Source organism: Tribolium madens, unplaced genomic scaffold (assembly GCF_015345945.1).
Source record: "Tribolium madens isolate multiple individuals breed KSU strain unplaced genomic scaffold, Tmad_KSU_1.1 Scaffold_19;HRSCAF=116;Tcas5.2_LG9, whole genome shotgun sequence".
NCBI lineage: Eukaryota > Metazoa > Arthropoda > Insecta > Coleoptera > Tenebrionidae > Tribolium > Tribolium madens.
The window spans coordinates 14,429,476-14,447,840 of NW_025400983.1; the positions used below are offsets into that span (position 1 = coordinate 14,429,476).

At 32.8% G+C, this 18,365-nt stretch overlaps 1 protein-coding gene across 2 annotated transcripts in view; it reads right to left on the reverse strand.

The window, feature by feature from the left end:
* LOC123012145 (calcitonin gene-related peptide type 1 receptor) overlaps positions 1 to 18,365 on the reverse strand; it is a 159,825-nt gene that overhangs the window by 6,940 nt on the left and 134,520 nt on the right. For both annotated transcript variants that reach the window (XM_044409974.1, XM_044409967.1), the window contains exon 10: positions 8,822 to 8,863. In XM_044409974.1, the coding sequence (XP_044265909.1) occupies positions 8,822 to 8,863 (42 nt within the window). The remainder of the gene's footprint in view (positions 1 to 8,821; positions 8,864 to 18,365) is intronic.

Here is an 18,365-nt window from a genome sequence, read left to right on the forward strand (position 1 = left end):
ATTTGAAATTTTTCAAAGTTTAACTTATGATGGGTCGACTCGTGTTTCAATTTAAATAACAACAACCGATGATAAGAATTATGAGAGTTGGGATGGACMGGGCGTGTAATAGGGTAATACGAGATTTACTTCGAAACCACGGGGTTTCGGGCTGTTTAATGACTGGTCCTTTTCTTGAACGATTTCTCCTCTTGCATTCGAATTTAGTAATAATGGTTAATTCACTCAATATTATTTAATGTTAATTAAAAGCTTATTCAATAAGAATAAGTTAACTTGTATTGGACGTAGCTAGTAGGACTTGAATTAAGTTAGTTGTTTGACACTAAACTATTACTTTATGTTAATCAGTAGTTTCTTGAATTTGGTGAATTTAAACATTAACGGAATAGTAAAATGTTTACTCTTTTATTTTAATTGATTGTCTTTTATTTTATTTAGTTTTATTTTATAATATTTTCTAAACTTTAATTTCATTAATAAATTGTTATCGTTAATTTAATTACTTGGATTTCTGACTGCTTAAATCCTTCATCTTCCCAAAGTAATTGGCTCCACAAAATAACGCTGGAGAACCTGCCTCAAATAAATATTATTCTTCTTGTGGCGTAACCCGCTCGGACCGTAAAAGAATTCGACTTTTATCAAAGAGTCTTAAACACCCGCCACAGGTAATACTTATTTGATTTAGGTCTTCATTTTGACGATGGTTAAATGTTGCAGAACTGGCATATTCAACGTCACTGCTTGTGTTGGTGTTATCGACATTCTTGATAAAACCAGTTTTTAAAATTTGATGAAATGCATGCTTAGCTGCTCTGCAGTCAGTTAAGTCATTTAAACCCTCGCGAAGCCAAACATTTAAAAAAATCGATTCGACAATGTCCGAATTAAAACTTCTTGTCAACACATAATAGAAGTTTAAATCGCTTATTAAGTATTTCACACACTGAGCTGTACTTATTGCTGAAAATACTAGTGCTTCCGCTGTTTCTTTCGATAGTCCAGCCGTACCTGCTTCTGCAGAGCTTGATTGAATATCAGCGATATAATTGGGAAAGTAATTATTTAAACACAATAACCGTTCATCTTCAAATGTAGTGTAAGGAGCGTTGTTGGGGTCTCTTTGTTTCATATGTTGCTTTTTATTACTGACATCATGAATTGAATTTATACACATATTTGTACATATTTTCCATGTACGTCACTGTGGCACCGCAATCTTTAAATTGATCACCGCTGTGATGCTCTAAGTACCTAAGAGCAGTCATTTTTGCAAAAACCACTTGCACAGCCAGCTTACTTTCATTTTTCAAAATTTGACGGTGAGAGATGTTTTTGTGTGAGATGTCTCACAGGTTTTACAATCAAATTGTTCTGTATTGCGGCTAGACCTTTAAGATATACAATCAAAATAATACCTTGTGACGATGCCATATTGTGGATAATGAACAAGTTTCTTGCATTTTTGATGGTATGGCATAGATCAAAGCTCAGAAAAAATTTGAGTCCTGGGTTCTAAGGATGTGCAATCACATTTTCAAGTCTTCCACCACCGAAGTGCTTGAAAAGGCCAACATGAGATTTGTGTTTGACAGCCACAATCCTTACAACCTTAAATCCACATTCTACCAGAAGCTGTGGAACTTCCATTGTCAGCTTAAATAAGTCACTACTGCATAGTTTTTGATGAAAGTAACTGACTGATATTACGTATTTAGTCGACAATCCCTGAATAACAAAACAAAGTAACTGGTTAGCGACGACAGAATTTCTTCCAATTTCAACACTGGACGAGCAAATATTTGCCAACCCAAAAATCCGATCTTCTAATCTAGAATATGAAACGGTCTCTCGCACAGCGATGTCATCGACCATTAATAAAAAAAACCCATTCAGGAATTGTTAGATTTGCTATTTCTGATTTTTGATCAAGTGATTGTTGTCTGTTCCCAAATATTTTTGTAAGGTGGTTTTGCAAGGTAATTTAAGAATTGAGTTTCTAGAAAATCTATAACTCTTCAGCGAACAAAATCTCCATGCATTTGCATTGCCCTATTGTACTTTCACTCCACCTCCGAATTTTTTTCTTAAAATTCTTAAATCTGATCTAAAATAAATGTTGCGCAGGGGTTTATTCGACCAGCTTGTTTCTTAATACTTTTTACAGTTGGTACCAATAATATTTGAGAATCATTATAGAATAAGACGATTACCCCCCACGGTGATTCATGGGGCTTGCGGTAGAGATGCCATAAACAAATAAATTTGCATTTCTTAGAACAGGTACGTTTCAAAGGTTTGTAGGAAGATATGGTCCGTAACAGAAATTTGATTTTGGGCTGTCATAAAAAAAAATTAAATTCATTTTAATATTCAGCTATATTTTGAGATTGTTTCTTTATAAATCCGCATTATCAATTTAATATTAAATTAATATGCAAATTCCCAAATTTTTGCCTGTAATAAATTAAAAGCCTACCACGAAAATTCCTGAATACGGCTCTTTTGTAAATCTTCAGGGTAGTACCACCAGCAGTGAAAAATTATTACGGTCGACCGCAAGGCTGCTTAACCCTCAATAAAGCATTGCATACGTCAATCCCAAATATTCTTGGTTACGACTATAATATTTTCTGCCTCGTCTTCTATTTCAGATTTCTGTTCTTTTGCAGTCATCAGTTCTTGCGTTATACAATTGTATCGAATTTTCAATCGGTTGAGTTTTCTTCTATGGCATGTATTTGTATATAATAGATTGTTAATTTCATTTATTGACACAGAGGTTTGAATGCTAGTAGAAAATGTAATCGTATTGTTAGCACTATACTCTATTAGTCATTTCTTCTTCAGTATTCAGTAGTATTAAATGAAAAAGCATAATGTAAGAAGAAAGCAGTAAACCTCAATTATGGTTGGAATAGTTCCTGAAACTAATTTTTGTCGTTTTCCAGTTGTATTAAAACATTCTTTGGAGAAATGTTTATCACACACGAGTGCATAATCCATTAATTGTGAATCTAATAACCTTTTGAATTAAAAATATGTACCTATGTATGTACAGGGTGTTCGGTCCAAGTCGCCCCGGCTGATAACACCTAAACTTACTTCTTTTTTTCAAAAAGTAATTATTTAAGTAATAATATTCATTCTTGGATTTTTTAATAAATGTATAAAAAAAATTTAGCACATCCGGTGTTGTCGGAAATGCCACCAAATTTAGTTTTTCAAATGGAACACCTATGTTTTTTTCCTCCAAACAATAATAATTTACATGAAAAATATTGTAAACCACTATTTATTACATTTTGCTAACACAATGCAATCAAAAAACATCTTAAATTTTAGAATTTTATAAGGAAATTGGTCGCGTAGCCTGATTGTCAATTTTAAAGGAAAGATGTAAATAAAATAAATGCTTGGATACAGTTTAATTGTTGGTTTGACAAATCTAATTAGCTAGTTGATGAGCGAGTTCTCTTATGGAAACTCTTGGATTTTGATAACAGAACATTCAGATTTCTATTTGCTTGTTCTTCACAAAGAACCACAGGTTGTTTAGTTTTAAGAAGCAAACCTATTCGTCTCAGTTGTTTTTCAATTCGACTAAATATCCAACGATTTAGGTAAACTCTATTTGAGTTTCTTTCTCTATACTGTCTTTTAGCTTCCGCTCTATTTTCATTGCACTTAAAAAACACTTCAAGCTGATCTACTAATTCGTCGTAATTAATATCATCCATTATTAAAGATCTCAATAAAATTTATTGACAAATTAGGTTTTGTCAAACTAACAATTAAACTGTATCCAAGCATATTGCTTTTTGCATGAATACCTTGACAAGTAAAATCCGCCTACGTTGCAAAATTTGCAATAAAATTCAATCATTCATTATGTAAAGTAATAGTACATTACAAGCGAGGTGGTAAATATGGCATTACCCCGAGTGCTTATGTATACGATCAAGAGGCGCCAGCCTCGAAATCGGATAAAACACAAGGGGGTAATGCCATTACCACCGAGGTTTGTATGCGATTTTATTCACAATCACATTATTTTCAGTTAAAAATTTGAGCAAAATAAAATTTTAACAAAGTTAAAATTAGGCCATCCAAATGGCGTTTGATTTTTGACATTTCAGAAATGTCAAAGAAAATATTGAAATAATGTGTGAATCTAACTTAAAATCGTCGAAATGGGACAGTGTATTCCCCCTGAAGTAAGAGAAACAGCTACAAATGCAATTGAATACTAATTTAGCAAAATATTATGCGTAACTTGACAATTTGAAAGAAAAAATTCCAGGTATTTTTGTAATTTTAAGGTTGGCAATCCTGCATATTACCACCCAAGAGAAGTCATATTATTACTCCTCATGAGATTTAATGATGTGTTTCCCAACCTTTAAAAGGTTAGTAATCGGCATATTACATTAGTGATTGTGAATAAAATGCAATAAAATTCAAAAATTTAAATTGTTTTCTGAGTGCATTATGTAAAGTAAAATGTAATAAATAATGGTGTCCCATATTTTTTATGCCAATTATTATTGTTTCGAGCAAAAAAACATAGGTGTTCCATTTGAAAAACTAAATTTGGTAGCATTTCCGGCTACACCGGATGTGCCAAAAAAATTTGATGCATTTACTAAGAAAACGAGGAATGAATAGTATTATTTGAAAATTTAGTTTTTGAAAAAAAAAGTAAGTTTAGGTGTTATCGGCCGGGGCGACTTGAACCTGTATATGTATGTATTAAAATGAGTACCTGTATGATTGGTCAAAATTTCTTTCCATTTTAAATTTAATTCAAAATTTGCCGGCAAGGAATGGTTGACAATATTTTACGCAACATATTCTTTTGCGAGGCATTGTAATGCTTGAAATGCAAAATTCAAATTTTCAACTCAAATTTCAAATAATTTACGACGTTTGGCGCGTAATTTGGTAACTATGGGAACAAGAAAAGTCTTCAGAAGAAACTAACAGATGGCGATACATTAGAGTATGGTGTCAGAACTACTTTTTTCCCACCAGCAGCCGGGTGAAGGGAAACTTCCTTCATTAATCAAGGAAGCTGTGGTCAAAATTTATGGAAATTTTTGTTACATGAATCCACAGAATAGTGCATTACGACACGTGTTTTATAAGAAGCGCAGCGAGGAGTGTTATAAAGCAGTGAGTGCGACAATAGTACATTATATTATAAGTGATAGAAATGCATCATTATGCGCGAGTGAGAATTTTGACCGACGAGTGCGCTTGCGCACGAATGGGACACTTCTCACGAGTTTTATAATTGCATTTCGATCACGTGTGATATACGACGTTTTATCTTACAGGTGCAACTATCCAAAAAATGAAGTTTCATTCAAGTAAAATATTCACATATAAAAATATAATAGTAAATATAATAGAAAAAAATAATATAGTAGTCAAATTTACTCACTTGTGAGTACTTTATCTCACTTGTGAATAATATTTGATTTCTATCACCTAAAACAATGGTCTAAGGTACCTCAAAAACTCAACCTGTAAGATAAAATGCCTTATATATCAAACAGTATTTTTTCTACTTTGCACTTTTTTAAACAAAAAAATTAAAGTTTTGACATGTAAGGAATTTTGCGGCATTTGACAAATTGCGCAGTGGCTAGGTGGCCATGAAATAAATTAATTTGAAACGTCGTTCTTTATTCGTAAAGTGAATTCCCAAGGTGTCGAAGACGTTTTGCAATATACGCCTCTAGAAAAACGAACCTTCTTAACGACAAATACGATAAACAACTTACTCTCGGTGAGAATTGTTCAGTAAGTTGATGGCAAAACCTATTTTGCCTAACCCCAAAAGTTTCAGTAGCAGTGAGTACCTTCTATTTTACTTTGCCGTATGACCTAAAGGTATGCGTAATGTTAATTCTGAATACTTTTTGCAATGTTTAATTAAGCCAAACACAGCAAAAATTTCGTATTTAAATAACTTGATTTGCGTTAGGCCGATTGACACTGACAGTTCGAAAGAGAAACGGTAAGATCGCCAACATTATAAAACTAAATTCCACTCTTTTTAGTAGAATTTATATAAAGATTTGTCAACAAGAAATTACCACCTATACTTCATTTCACGACCAGATATAGTAATAAAAACGCCCACTTGCACCCGCGCTGTTTGAATAACGGCTTATTATTGGTCACTTAGACCATATATTAGATAGACTAGACATACTCTGATTTGTTGTGAAGCCAACATGTGCAGGTGGGGCAAGGGGAAATCACTAATGGTACGCGAATTTGACCTCTTAGAGACTCTTTCTCTGATTGGTTCATTCATAATATGTGAACCACCAGTGGCGTCGTAATGTATTCTAATATTCCCATATTACATTGAATATTTTTTTATATTGTAACTCGAGCGATATGATTGTAGATTGTTAAGTGATCACACCAAAAGAGTCAAGTAGTTTGAAAATCTCGAAATACCACTAGTTTTTTCAAGAAACATTATTTATGAAACTTATAATATTTTTCATTTTCTGCCCCTTGGCTACGAGCCGCCACTGAACAAGAAGTAAGGAAGAGTAAGCATCCTCTTGCCCCTCACTCCTCTTGTCCATACATGTTGGCTTCAAACAAACTGCCTACAAACTCGCTTGATGCCCAGTCTATCTAATATATGGTCGAAGATTGGTCAAAATCTGTAAGTTTGTTTCACACCAAAACAGCGTGTGCCTGTCAAATTGATAAGTGTTTCCATGATGCTACGGTTGGCAGCACTTACTTCGTTCTATGCCACGCGTCGTTTCATGTTGGTTGCTGTTTTTGTTTTCTTTATCCTCTGTTGATCGTAAGTGAATTTATAAGCAGTCTTTTTTAAGACTCTACTTTGTTGTGAATATCTAATAGGTACGTACAGCGAGTGCTGTGTAAAACCGACTTTTGCGTAAATTGTTAGTGCGCAACAGAATCCCCTCCGCGTCGTTTATTACTATATCTGTTGGTGAAATGAAGTATAGGATTTGAATTTCTAGGAAAACTACGTTTTTCATGTTGTTTGTAACTAGAATTTTCAGAAGTAATTTTGAATGCCTAAGGTTGGTTACCTTCGACCATATAGTAGATAGACCAGGCATCTCTGATTTGTTGTGAAGCCAACATGTGTAGGTGGGGCAAGAGGAAATGACTAATGGTACGCGAATTTGACCCTTAGAGAACTCCTTCTCTGATTGGTTCATTCATAATATGTGAACCACCAGTGGCCTCGTAATGTATTCTATTATTCCAATATTACATTGAATATTTTTTTTTTATATTGTAACTCGGGCGATATGATTGTAGATTGTTAAGTGATCACACCAAAAGAGTCAAGTAGTTTGAAAATCTCGAAATACCACCAGTTTTAACAAGAAACATTATTTATGAAACTTATAATATTTTTCATTTTCTGCCCCTTGCCTACGAACCGCCACTGAACAAGGAGTAAGGAAGAGTAAGCATCCTCTTGTCCCTCACTCCTCTTGTCCATACATGTTGGCTTCAAACAAACTGTCTACAAACTCGCTGGATGGCGTGTCTATCTAATATATGGTCGAAGTTGGTTACCCGTTATTGTTGACGGTTGACGTTTTCTGTCAACCTGCTGTCAACTATTCTATACAAACTGACAGGTGACTTAACCTAAATTTTTGACACTAGTTACGATATCTTTTGTTTGTCACTAAAAACCAACCTAACTAAATCTATGGCAACCTATTCACGAATATCCTAGGGAGTAATTTATTGTTGATACGATAATAGCACTGTTTTTCTTCAGTACGATACGCAAAACGGTTTTGTAGTGGCCTCCCTTAATTTTAATTTGTTTGCTCTCTATTTACCGACTGGTAATAACGTTTATTTAGATGACATTGCATTTCTTGATAGATAGATTGATCTCTTGATGTGAGATTACCAAGGTAACATTATCTTTATAAAAAACATATATTTTATTATGTAAACGAAATGTAATTGTAAATAAAATAACATAGAAACCTCGATAGGAATTCATAACACATTCATGCTCTATCTAGCCTTGAGGCACTGCCTTTCGGTCAGGTCAGAGCCCTCGGGGTAATGAAATGTTCTATCTGGGTTGTAATATCCAGGATGCGCCAGAACTCACGCCCCAGAGAAAAATTTTAAGTAGGATATGATACCAGGAACATGCAAAAAAATGTTTAAAAAATTCTATCTGTCAAAAAATTTTGACATTTATCTTTTGACATTTCACATTTTTTATGTCTATTTAATGATACTGATGATCTTGTATATGTTTTTCTATAATTATTTAGTAAAAGTACAAAAATTTTGATAATAAAAACCACAAATAACATTTAACAAAGATATAATTTAGGATACAGCTTCCTTGTTTCCTTTTCTGTGTCCAAAGTGTCTACATGTCTTTTTAAGAAGAAACTTAAGGAATTTTTAATTGAAAACTGTTTATATAATATTGAGGACTATTTTCACTGTAATTTTAACCTGTAAGTTAAATATTTTATGTATTATTTGACCTGTGTATGACACGTTGTCTTAAACATCAATAAATCTATTTCTATTTCTATTTCTAATAGTTTGTAGCAAAAAAATTTGTAAAAGTATTTTTCCAGCAGAAATAAATAGAGTCAAAGTGCAAAATTTAAACTCTCAAAACTTCGACATTTTTATAGATAAAATTTTTTTCACATTTTTTCCATGTTCCTAGTATCTTACCTTACATGGCATTTTTCTCTGGGGCGCGAGTTCTGGTGCACCCTGTATACTATTTATTTAGTGTTTTACTTACCTCCCCATTACAGAAGCAAAACAGGATAGCCACACAAAGACCCTGCAACAAATCAGATAATGATTTAAAAAAATTCCACAATTATTTAAATTAAAAACTGCCCATAAAGAATTATCTTTTTTTTAATTTTTGATAAAAAATTCATTTTTAAGCATTGTGTTAAGATGTATAATGAACGACATGTTAGAAAAGAGCATAATATTTCATTTCTCCGGAAATTACATCAATTATGTAATAGGAAGTCCAGTTATGTGAACGGCTGATAACATTGGAAATACAATAGCTACAGACAAAACACTGTAGTTAAAAGGGTTTGATAATTAATTCCTGTAATACAATGATGAGTGTGAATAAACACACTGTGCTAATTTATTGTAAACTCATTTTAATTACTTTTTTCTACAGTTGCTACAAAAAATGTGTTAAAAAACACTGCTATACTGCGTTTCAAAATGATTGACATTTCGGTAGGTCATGGAAATTCAGGGGCGTCATTACGGGAGGACTAAAATTACCCCATCTAATTTTATTTAAATTAATGTTTGCTGTTATTTTTATATTGTTTAAATGAATTATTTATATGCAGTAGTAACATATGTGTTAAAATGATTATCCCGCGTTATATTTAGATATTAATTTTAAAAGCTTACTCGTGTGCTAATCAATTAACTTATTGAATTTAAGATCAACAATGCCAGGACAATCTTTACCTTATCTCACTCAAAGAGAACGAGAAGCAGATTGTGGTTGTAACAAGGATTTTTTTAAAAATTCTAATAATTCCAATAAAAAGAAATAATGTTTGTAAATTTATTAAAAAAAAAATTAACTTTACATTCCACTGCTAGTTTTTTGCTTACCTTGCTTCCCTTCATTAGAGATATCACATTCATTTAGTAAATGTCCAACTGTCGCACTCTCCTTTCCACACATTTTACACCTCTCTTCGGGTTCCAATTAATACTTACACTCTCCCAATTTGTATATCCTTTACTATTCTGTGTGCACATCAGAATTTTGCTATTATTCTCTTATAGATACTATCTATTTCTAAAACATGATAGCTCCAACGTTCTCAACCCGTGTATGTACATTACACGCGAGGTGGTAAATATGGTATTACCCCGAGTGCTTATGTATAAAGCACAAGGGGTAATGCCATCACCACCGAAGTTTGTATGCTTTTTATTTACAATCACATTATTTTCAGTCAAAAATTTGAGTAAAATAAAATTCTAACAAAGTTAAGGTCCAAACGTGGTAGGCCGTCCATATGGCGTTTGATTTTTGACATTTCAGAAATGTCAAAGAAAATATTGAAATAATGTGTGAATCTGATTTAAAATCGTCGAAATAGAGCAGTGTGTTCCTCCAGAAGTAAGAGAAACTGCTACAAAAGCAAAAGAATACTAATTTAGCAAAATATTATGCGTAACTTGACAATTTAAAAGATTAAATTCCCGGTATTTTTGTAATTTTAAGGTTGGCTATCCTGCATATTACCGCCCAAGAGAAGTAATATTAGGTAGTATTTATCACGAGATTTAATGATGTGTTTCCCAACCTTTTAGTAATCGGCATATTACATTAGTGAGTGTGAATAAAAAATAATTAACTATCTCTCTCGCAAAAAATATGACAATTGTTTTTAGAGAGGGGGACCACGGAACAATTTTGTTAGACACTATAGCAAAAAATATCAAACTTTAGACAATAAAACGATGATGAAAAATGAAAATTCAGTCCAACCTTTACTACAACGGACAGGTGATTTTTGTTAATTAATATTATTTGAGCCAAAAATCCATAAAAATGAAAAGTTGAAAAAAAAATAACCAAAGTCCTTAGGACTTCTGACAGTTGTTAACATTTCGCGTCAATGTGGTTCATACAAATCAAACGAAAACGATAGAAAAACGAAAGGAAACGTTACTGGTGATTTAAAAAAGGCAAAAGGGTGACGTAATTAGTATTTGTGCAAAGGTTGGTTTTGTTTGCGATGATTTGACGGCACAACGTGCCGCCGACCAAAATATCGTCGTCTTTATAAAAAACCGTCCCGAAAGATAAAAAACTAGATGGTAAGTCGTGAAGTGTTGTTTAGCACACAAGAGTGCCTTATTTTATTAAGAATTTTGGCGAAGAAATGTCTAAATTAAGGTTATTCTGACATTGTGAGATGACGGAAATAATGCACAAAACGTAGGTTAAAAACGATGTAAATTTGTACACTGGTCGACTTGAATTAGTCAGGTAGTGATTTGTGAAGTGTTGTTTAAGACTTTAAGAGCCCAATATAAAAGAAATTTGGTCAAAGAATGTTGAATTTGAGGTTATGACATGATTTTATTATTTCTATTGACGTAACAAATAGAGATGTACTCAGTGAACTAATAAAAATAGATTTCCAGTTTATTATCAAAATTGTAAAAATTCAATAATTCAAAAATTGAACTGAATTAAGTATATCATATCAGAAAGTATGAGGTTTAGAAGGAGACAAAATAAATTTTTAAATATAAATTTTGACAAAATCCCATAGTGTGAGTTTTCATTAATTATATAAACTATTTGCAAATCAGATAGTGTGAAGTTTAGAAAGGGGCGAGCGGCAAAGCCGCGAGTTCCCTTTAAAAAATTTAACAAAATCTGACAATGTGTGTAAACTTTGACAAAATCTGATAGTCTCCCTCACTATCTTTTGCAACGCGATGTTTTAAAAAAGTCTCGACTAACATTTTTTTTTAACTTAAGCATTTCTTCAAGAAATTTTTAAATATTATTTTGCAAGTCTAGAAATTTTTTAAGCCGGTATTTCTTAACATTTTCTTCGTCTCCCCAACTGTCTTTTGTAACACGATATTTTGTAAAGTCTCAATTTACATTTTTTTAATTTCTATTTGAGGAATTTTTAAACGTTTTCTTTGCAATTCTAAATGTTGTTTAAACCGGTATTTCTAGACACTTCCTTAGTCTCAGTCTCGATTGACATTTTTTTAATTTAAGCACATCTTTAAGAAATTTTTAAATATTTTTTTGCATGTCTAGAAATCTTTTAATCCAGTACATCTGACGCTTTCTTAGTCTCATCAACAGTCTTTTGTAGCTCGATGTTTTAAAAAGTTTCGAATGACACTTTAGTAAATAAAAATAAAACTCTCAAATTAATCAAATCCGACAGGATTTGACCACATTGACTAGTTTCACATTCTCGTTTTATACGTATCTCAGCACATTCTTCTCTTTATACAGGCTGTCCCAGAGCTCCATATTTCTTCGATTACTTTGGCAGTAAAGAAGATAACGAAATGCGGTTTCTTTTGGACGATAGACATTTATTTTTTCTGTGGTCCAAAAATATTTTCGTCATTATAGGTAGTTCCTATATAGGGTGGCGCAACAAAATTATATTTTTTTCTTATAGAACACCCGCTATATTATGCGCTTATTTGAGAGAGTTTTTAATACTAAGAAGATCCATATTAGGTTTTATGTTTATCATGGACCGTTTATCATTTATGAGCAATTTTATGAAAAAAAAAAGTATATTTTTGAGAAAAATCACAACAGCTTTGCTAGAAAGCAAAAGTGAATAAAAACAATTGCAACCATTTTTACTGAGTCTGGTCCTAAATTATTACGAGGGTAAAAAAATCTTTCGCAACTACTGCAGAGTGCATACATAATTCTATTTTCTCGAACAACTTAGATTGATGTATGGTGGATAAGGTGACTTTAAAAAATTATTATTTTTAGAAAGAAACGCAAACCTACTTGATTTTTAAAGCTAAAGAAAATGTAGAATTATACAGGGTGTTTGAGGATTACGAGCAAATATTTTAACCACTAATAGGACTCGTCAAAAGAAACAACTTTCGTTATTCCAACTTTTGTCGAAAACACGTCATTTCTGAGTTAAAATGAAAAATAAATTGAGGCTGAAAACCCGTCTCCGCCTATGTCTTAATACGATGTTTACAATCATTCATAAGAAAAAAATTTGGAACGTAAACAGCTTAAAGACAAAAAAAATATCGCTACATTAGGGTAGATCAGTGTTAATGTTAGTGGGTCAATACTTGCTATTATAAAAAATTGCTCGAAATGTGGTCATTCGTTGACAATGCACACTTCTTGTACTCTTCGGGCTTGTTTTTTGACATTTGACATTTTTTTATGTCTATTTAATAATACTGATGATTTTGTATATGTTTTTTTTTACAATTATTTAGTAAAGGTACAAAACTTATGCCAATAAAAGCCACAAATAACCTTTAGTCCGGGCAAATTAGCTTAAAAAATAGGGGTCAGGTTACAATAATTCGCATAAAACTGTAAATTGGTACGAATGTTGGGAACTCCATTATAAAAGAAATGTGAAAAGTCCCCATCGATCCCCCATCTGCAAAAAAAGTTATTCAAGGTCAAATGTTGCGAAAATGGGTTTTTGCATTTTTCAGCCAAACGGTAAGTTTTATCATAAAAATACATCAGACAAAAATTGTAGAGCATGCAATTCTCTATAAAAATTGTACTTATACTTTTTTTCCTAAGAGTTACCATTTCTGAGATATAGCGATTTAAAAAGTTGTGTTCTTCATAATATGCACACGTTTCCACGCCACCTGTGAGGTAGTGTACTTGGCGCGTTTTTCAATGTAGTTTCCCCGGTAGGCCTATTCCCCGATCTATTGAGGTTCTGTTTAATTAAAAAATATTGTATCAAATGACAAATGGTACTATTGGAGATGATAAAAGCGATGTAAATTATGAGTAATATAGAGGAAAATTATTCGCTGATTGATAGTTATCTGATGGTATTTCAAGTTTACTGTCTTCTTCGTCTTCTTCTTTTATTTATTCTTCGTCTTCTGCTTCTTTTTCTTCTTCTTGTTCTTCTTCAACTTCCCTGGGTACAAATAAATTGTTCTAAAAGCGATGACTCAGATGTCTCTTCGCAGATATCGTAAGCATCTTCTCCTAATAACGACTCAACATTGGAGCATGATTGGCCTTGACAACTGGTACATGCTAATGAACAAAACAATCCAACTTTTTGCAACCATATTTGGCATTACATCCCTTTTTGCAATTGCAAAAAATTGTATTGAAGAGTTTTTCCGGTGCAGGTGGGAATAAAGTCTGAATTGGTCCCAATTAACTAATTTCCAACTCCAGTCTTCTGGGTCCAGTTTATTACCAAGCCACACTTGAACTTGATAATAAACCCGAAATAGATGTTGCTGAGCAGAAGCAGAGGTTGAAGGAGACATGCCAATTGCACTCGCTTTTTGTTACGAATATTTTTTTAAAACGATAAGTATCGAAACTTATCTAAGAAGGTAATTTTTTTAGAGGCTCCGTACACAGAAAAAAGAAAGCGAATTCCGTTGATGATTACAACTTGTGGAGTAGAATTACTATTTTGAAAAACTTCAGCACAATTAATTAAGTTTTGTTTTACAAACAATTTAAAAATTGTTGTTTTATCTGCAAGGAGACATCTGATTCATCGCTCTTAGAACAATTTAGTTGTACCCAGCAGGAATATGAAGAAGAAGAAAGAAAAGAAGGAGACGAAGAAGACTTGAAGTACCATCAGATAACTATCAATCAGACGAATAATTTTCCTCTATATTACTCATAATTTACATCGCTTTTGTCATCTCCAATAGTACATTTGTCATTTGATATAATATTTCTTAATTAAACAGAACCTCAATAGATCGTGAAATAGGCTTACCGAGGAACCCGCGTTAAAAAAACGCGCCAAGTACACTACCTCACAGATGGCGTGGAAACGTGTGCATATTATGAAGAACACAACTTTTTAAATCGCTATATCTCAGAAATGGTTACTCTTAGGAAAAAAAGTATAGGAACGTTTTTATAGAGAATTGCATGCTCTACAATTTTTGTCAGAAGTATTCTTATGATAAAACTAACCGTTTGGCTGAAAAATGCAAAAAAACCATTTTCGCAACATTTAACCTTGAATAACTTTTTTTGCAGATGTGGGATCGATGGGGACTTTTCACATTTCTTTTATAATAGGGTGTCCAACATTCGTACCAATTTTCAGCTGTATGCGAATTATTGTAACCTTGAATGTGTTCATTGCCCGGACTAATTAAACAGAGTTACAGTTTAGGATACTTCCTTGTTTCCGCTTCTAATAGCCTGTAGCAAAAAAACGTGGAAAATTATTTATCCTACAGAAATAAATAAGAGTCAAAGTGCAAAATTTAAACTCTCATAACTTCGAAATTTTTATAGATAGAATTTTTTTTTAATTTTTTCCATGTTCCTGGTACCTTACCCTACATAGCATTTTTCTTTGGGGCGCCAGTTCTGGCGCACTCTGTATGTGCATATGATGTAGAACGTTACTCCTTCAACTTTTAGAATCGCGATATCTCAGGAATGGTGATTCTTAGAAAAAAAGTATAAAGACCATTTTGTAAATAATTTTAAGGTCTATAATTTTTGTCTGGGCTACTTTTTTGCTAAAACTTGCCGTTTTCGAAAAAAATCTAAAAAACGTCAAATTTTGACCTTTGACCCCGAATAACTTTTTTAGCACACATGGGATCAATGGGGACTTTTGACACTTTATTTCTAATGGTGTACCCAAGATCTCTACCAAAATTTAGCTCTGTCGGAATTTTAGTTATTTGAAATGTCTATTTTGACCGGACTAACGGAATTTGTTTGGTCTTCAATTCGACTTTTCATAACAAATTCTCTTAGTGCTTAAAATATTTGCTCGCAATCCACAAACACCCTGTGTCTACAGCAAAAGGAAGTAACGCAAACCTACTTGATTTTTAAGGCTAAATAGAATAAGTTATAATTTTGTAGGTTTAAAGAGTCTACAATAAAACAGGTAAAGTTAAGACCTCCAAACCCTAGGTTTTTTTAGAAAGTTTATTAAAAGCTCTACACGATAAAGTAATAAAATACAGGGTGTTTCATTTGAAAAAATTAAGTTACTTGATATTTTGCGAATGTCAACATTGCAGTAGTTGCAAAAGATTGATTGCATTTCTACCATAATAATTTAGGACCAGACTCAGTAAAAATGGTTGCAATTGTTTTTATTCACTTTTTCTTTCTAGTAAAGCCGTTGTGATTTTTCAAAAATGGTACTTTTTTTTATAAAATTGTCCATAAATGATAAACGGTCCATGATAAACATAAAACCTAATATGGATCTTCTTAGTATTAAAAACTCTTTCAAATAAGCGCATAATATAGCGGGTGTTCTATAAGAAAAAATATAACTTTGTTACGCAACCCTATATAGGAATTACCTATAATGACGAAAATATTTTTGGCCCATAGAAAAATGAATGTCTATCGTCCAAAAGAAACCGCATTTCGTTATCTTCTTTACTGTCAGAATAGCCGAAGATATACGGAGCTCTGGGACAGCCTGTATACTTCCTTGCAGTACCTTTTATACTGTTCTTCCTTCTTCACCACATTTCAGCGTTTTTTTCCCGATTCAATTCTCAACCTTCCCCTTTTGTACTTATGTTATTTTTTCAGGCAGACTTCAATAGAAATGTAATTTTTATGACATATCGCAATCTAAAGAATGTTCACATTAGTAACTAAAACTAAAGTCTGGTTTACAGTCGCGACGCCGAGCAAGATGTCAATCATTTTGAAACGTACTATAACTACACTTGAAAATCATTTATTTCACACAACGTGTCATAAATCCAAACCGCACGCTAAAGATTTTTTTGGTACACGCTCCGCAAAATGATACTTTAGCGAACTCATTTTAGTCCGCAAAATGCTATTTTAGCTGCCTAGTACTTTTTGTCCATTTTAGCGGATTGAAAGGTAACTTAGCAACACATTAGAAACATGATTTTATTGCAAAATTAACAATAAATTTACATTGAGAAATGGAAATGAAAATTACAGTTTTTGGCATTTTTAAAACTATTTTCAGAAAAAGAAAGACCTTTTTCAGTTAGGTTTTTCAGATTTGAAGTGATGGATTTGTTTGAAGATTCTACTGACGTCCATGTTGATGCAACCACGTCAACAGAATTCGCCACAGATGAAATTGATGCACCTGATTCTTTTTGTCCCATGATCAAAGCTGCCACTTTCTTCACTGCAGGATGCAAACACCGTAGTGCATACCTTTTCGTCCAGATAGGCCAACATCACATCTTCATTCACGAGAGTCACGCCATTTGCCTGCTTCCAATCACGAAACGAAGCATAATCTTTTTCATACTGGGCTTTAGACTTCGCCGGAAGCAAATCCGAAACAATTATTTTTGCTTTTTCGGAAATGAACGCCGAAACTTCACACATTTTCAACACAACCGTTTTTTCGATAAACAACTGGTTGCCATAATAACGTCATGACACCTACTACGCTTTCACACAGTTTCCACATTTTACGATTCAGATTTCAAATAATTCACATTTTCAGAAGATATTTTGCAGAGCTGATACCAAAAAATTATGTATGCACCACGTACGCAAAATGTTTTAGGGGACTCATCTCATTAAAGACTCGGCTCCTACGTCGCCTCGTCATTAATTAGGATTCGTCCCCTAAAACAACATTTTGCGTATTTGATACATAAAATACTATTTTGTGATGCCATAACCGAAACTGTCAATTTTTGATTAACATTATTTTACTGCAATGAATGAAAAATGATCTAGATCTGCAAAATCTGAAATAGAAGCAAAAAATTAACCAACTGTACAAAACTAAACTTTATCTATAGCTGAACGAGCACATTTATTACTTAAAAATACAACGATCAAAATATACCTAAACTTACTTAATGGGCATATTGTCTCAGACGTAACGTGTCGTATAATCCTAACCAGGAATATTCCTGGATTGCAAGCTTTATTGAGAAGAGCAGTTTTGCGGTCGACCGTAATAATTTTTATAATTCACAACTACTTATTTTGTTAATTTACTATTACCCACAGTCATTATAATTAACTAGGTGTTTACCTAAGTTATTAGCTTAAGTTGGAAGTATTATTTAATCATTACCGTATGAGGTTATCTAATATTTTGTATTTCTGCATTTACTAAGGAAATTTTCTAAGTTTACAGTATAAAATATTTTTGTTAAAATGACAAAGAAACTGCAAAGAGAAGGGGAGCAGTGTTTAAGATTTGCGCTATTACCTATAGTATTCCAACATGAAATAAACCCATTTATCTATTTCGGTGTCACAATGAGAAATTTTATGACAATGTTTTTTGGCGACATTTTATGCAATACTTTAGTCATTACTGGCCATAGACTGTCGTTTTTATGTAAGAATTTGTTGCAGTTCAACGTATTGCACAGAAACTAATGTAATTTAAGGTATTTTTGAGCAATTTAGGTACCACATACGTCAAATTTCAAACATTTTAACCGTCAAACGTTATTCCGCTTTCTGTATGTAGTAGTGTATGTAGTGTATGTTGTCGGCCGTATAGCCGTCACCAGGAATATTTGGGATTGACGTATGCAAAGCTTTATTAAGGGTTAAGCAGCTT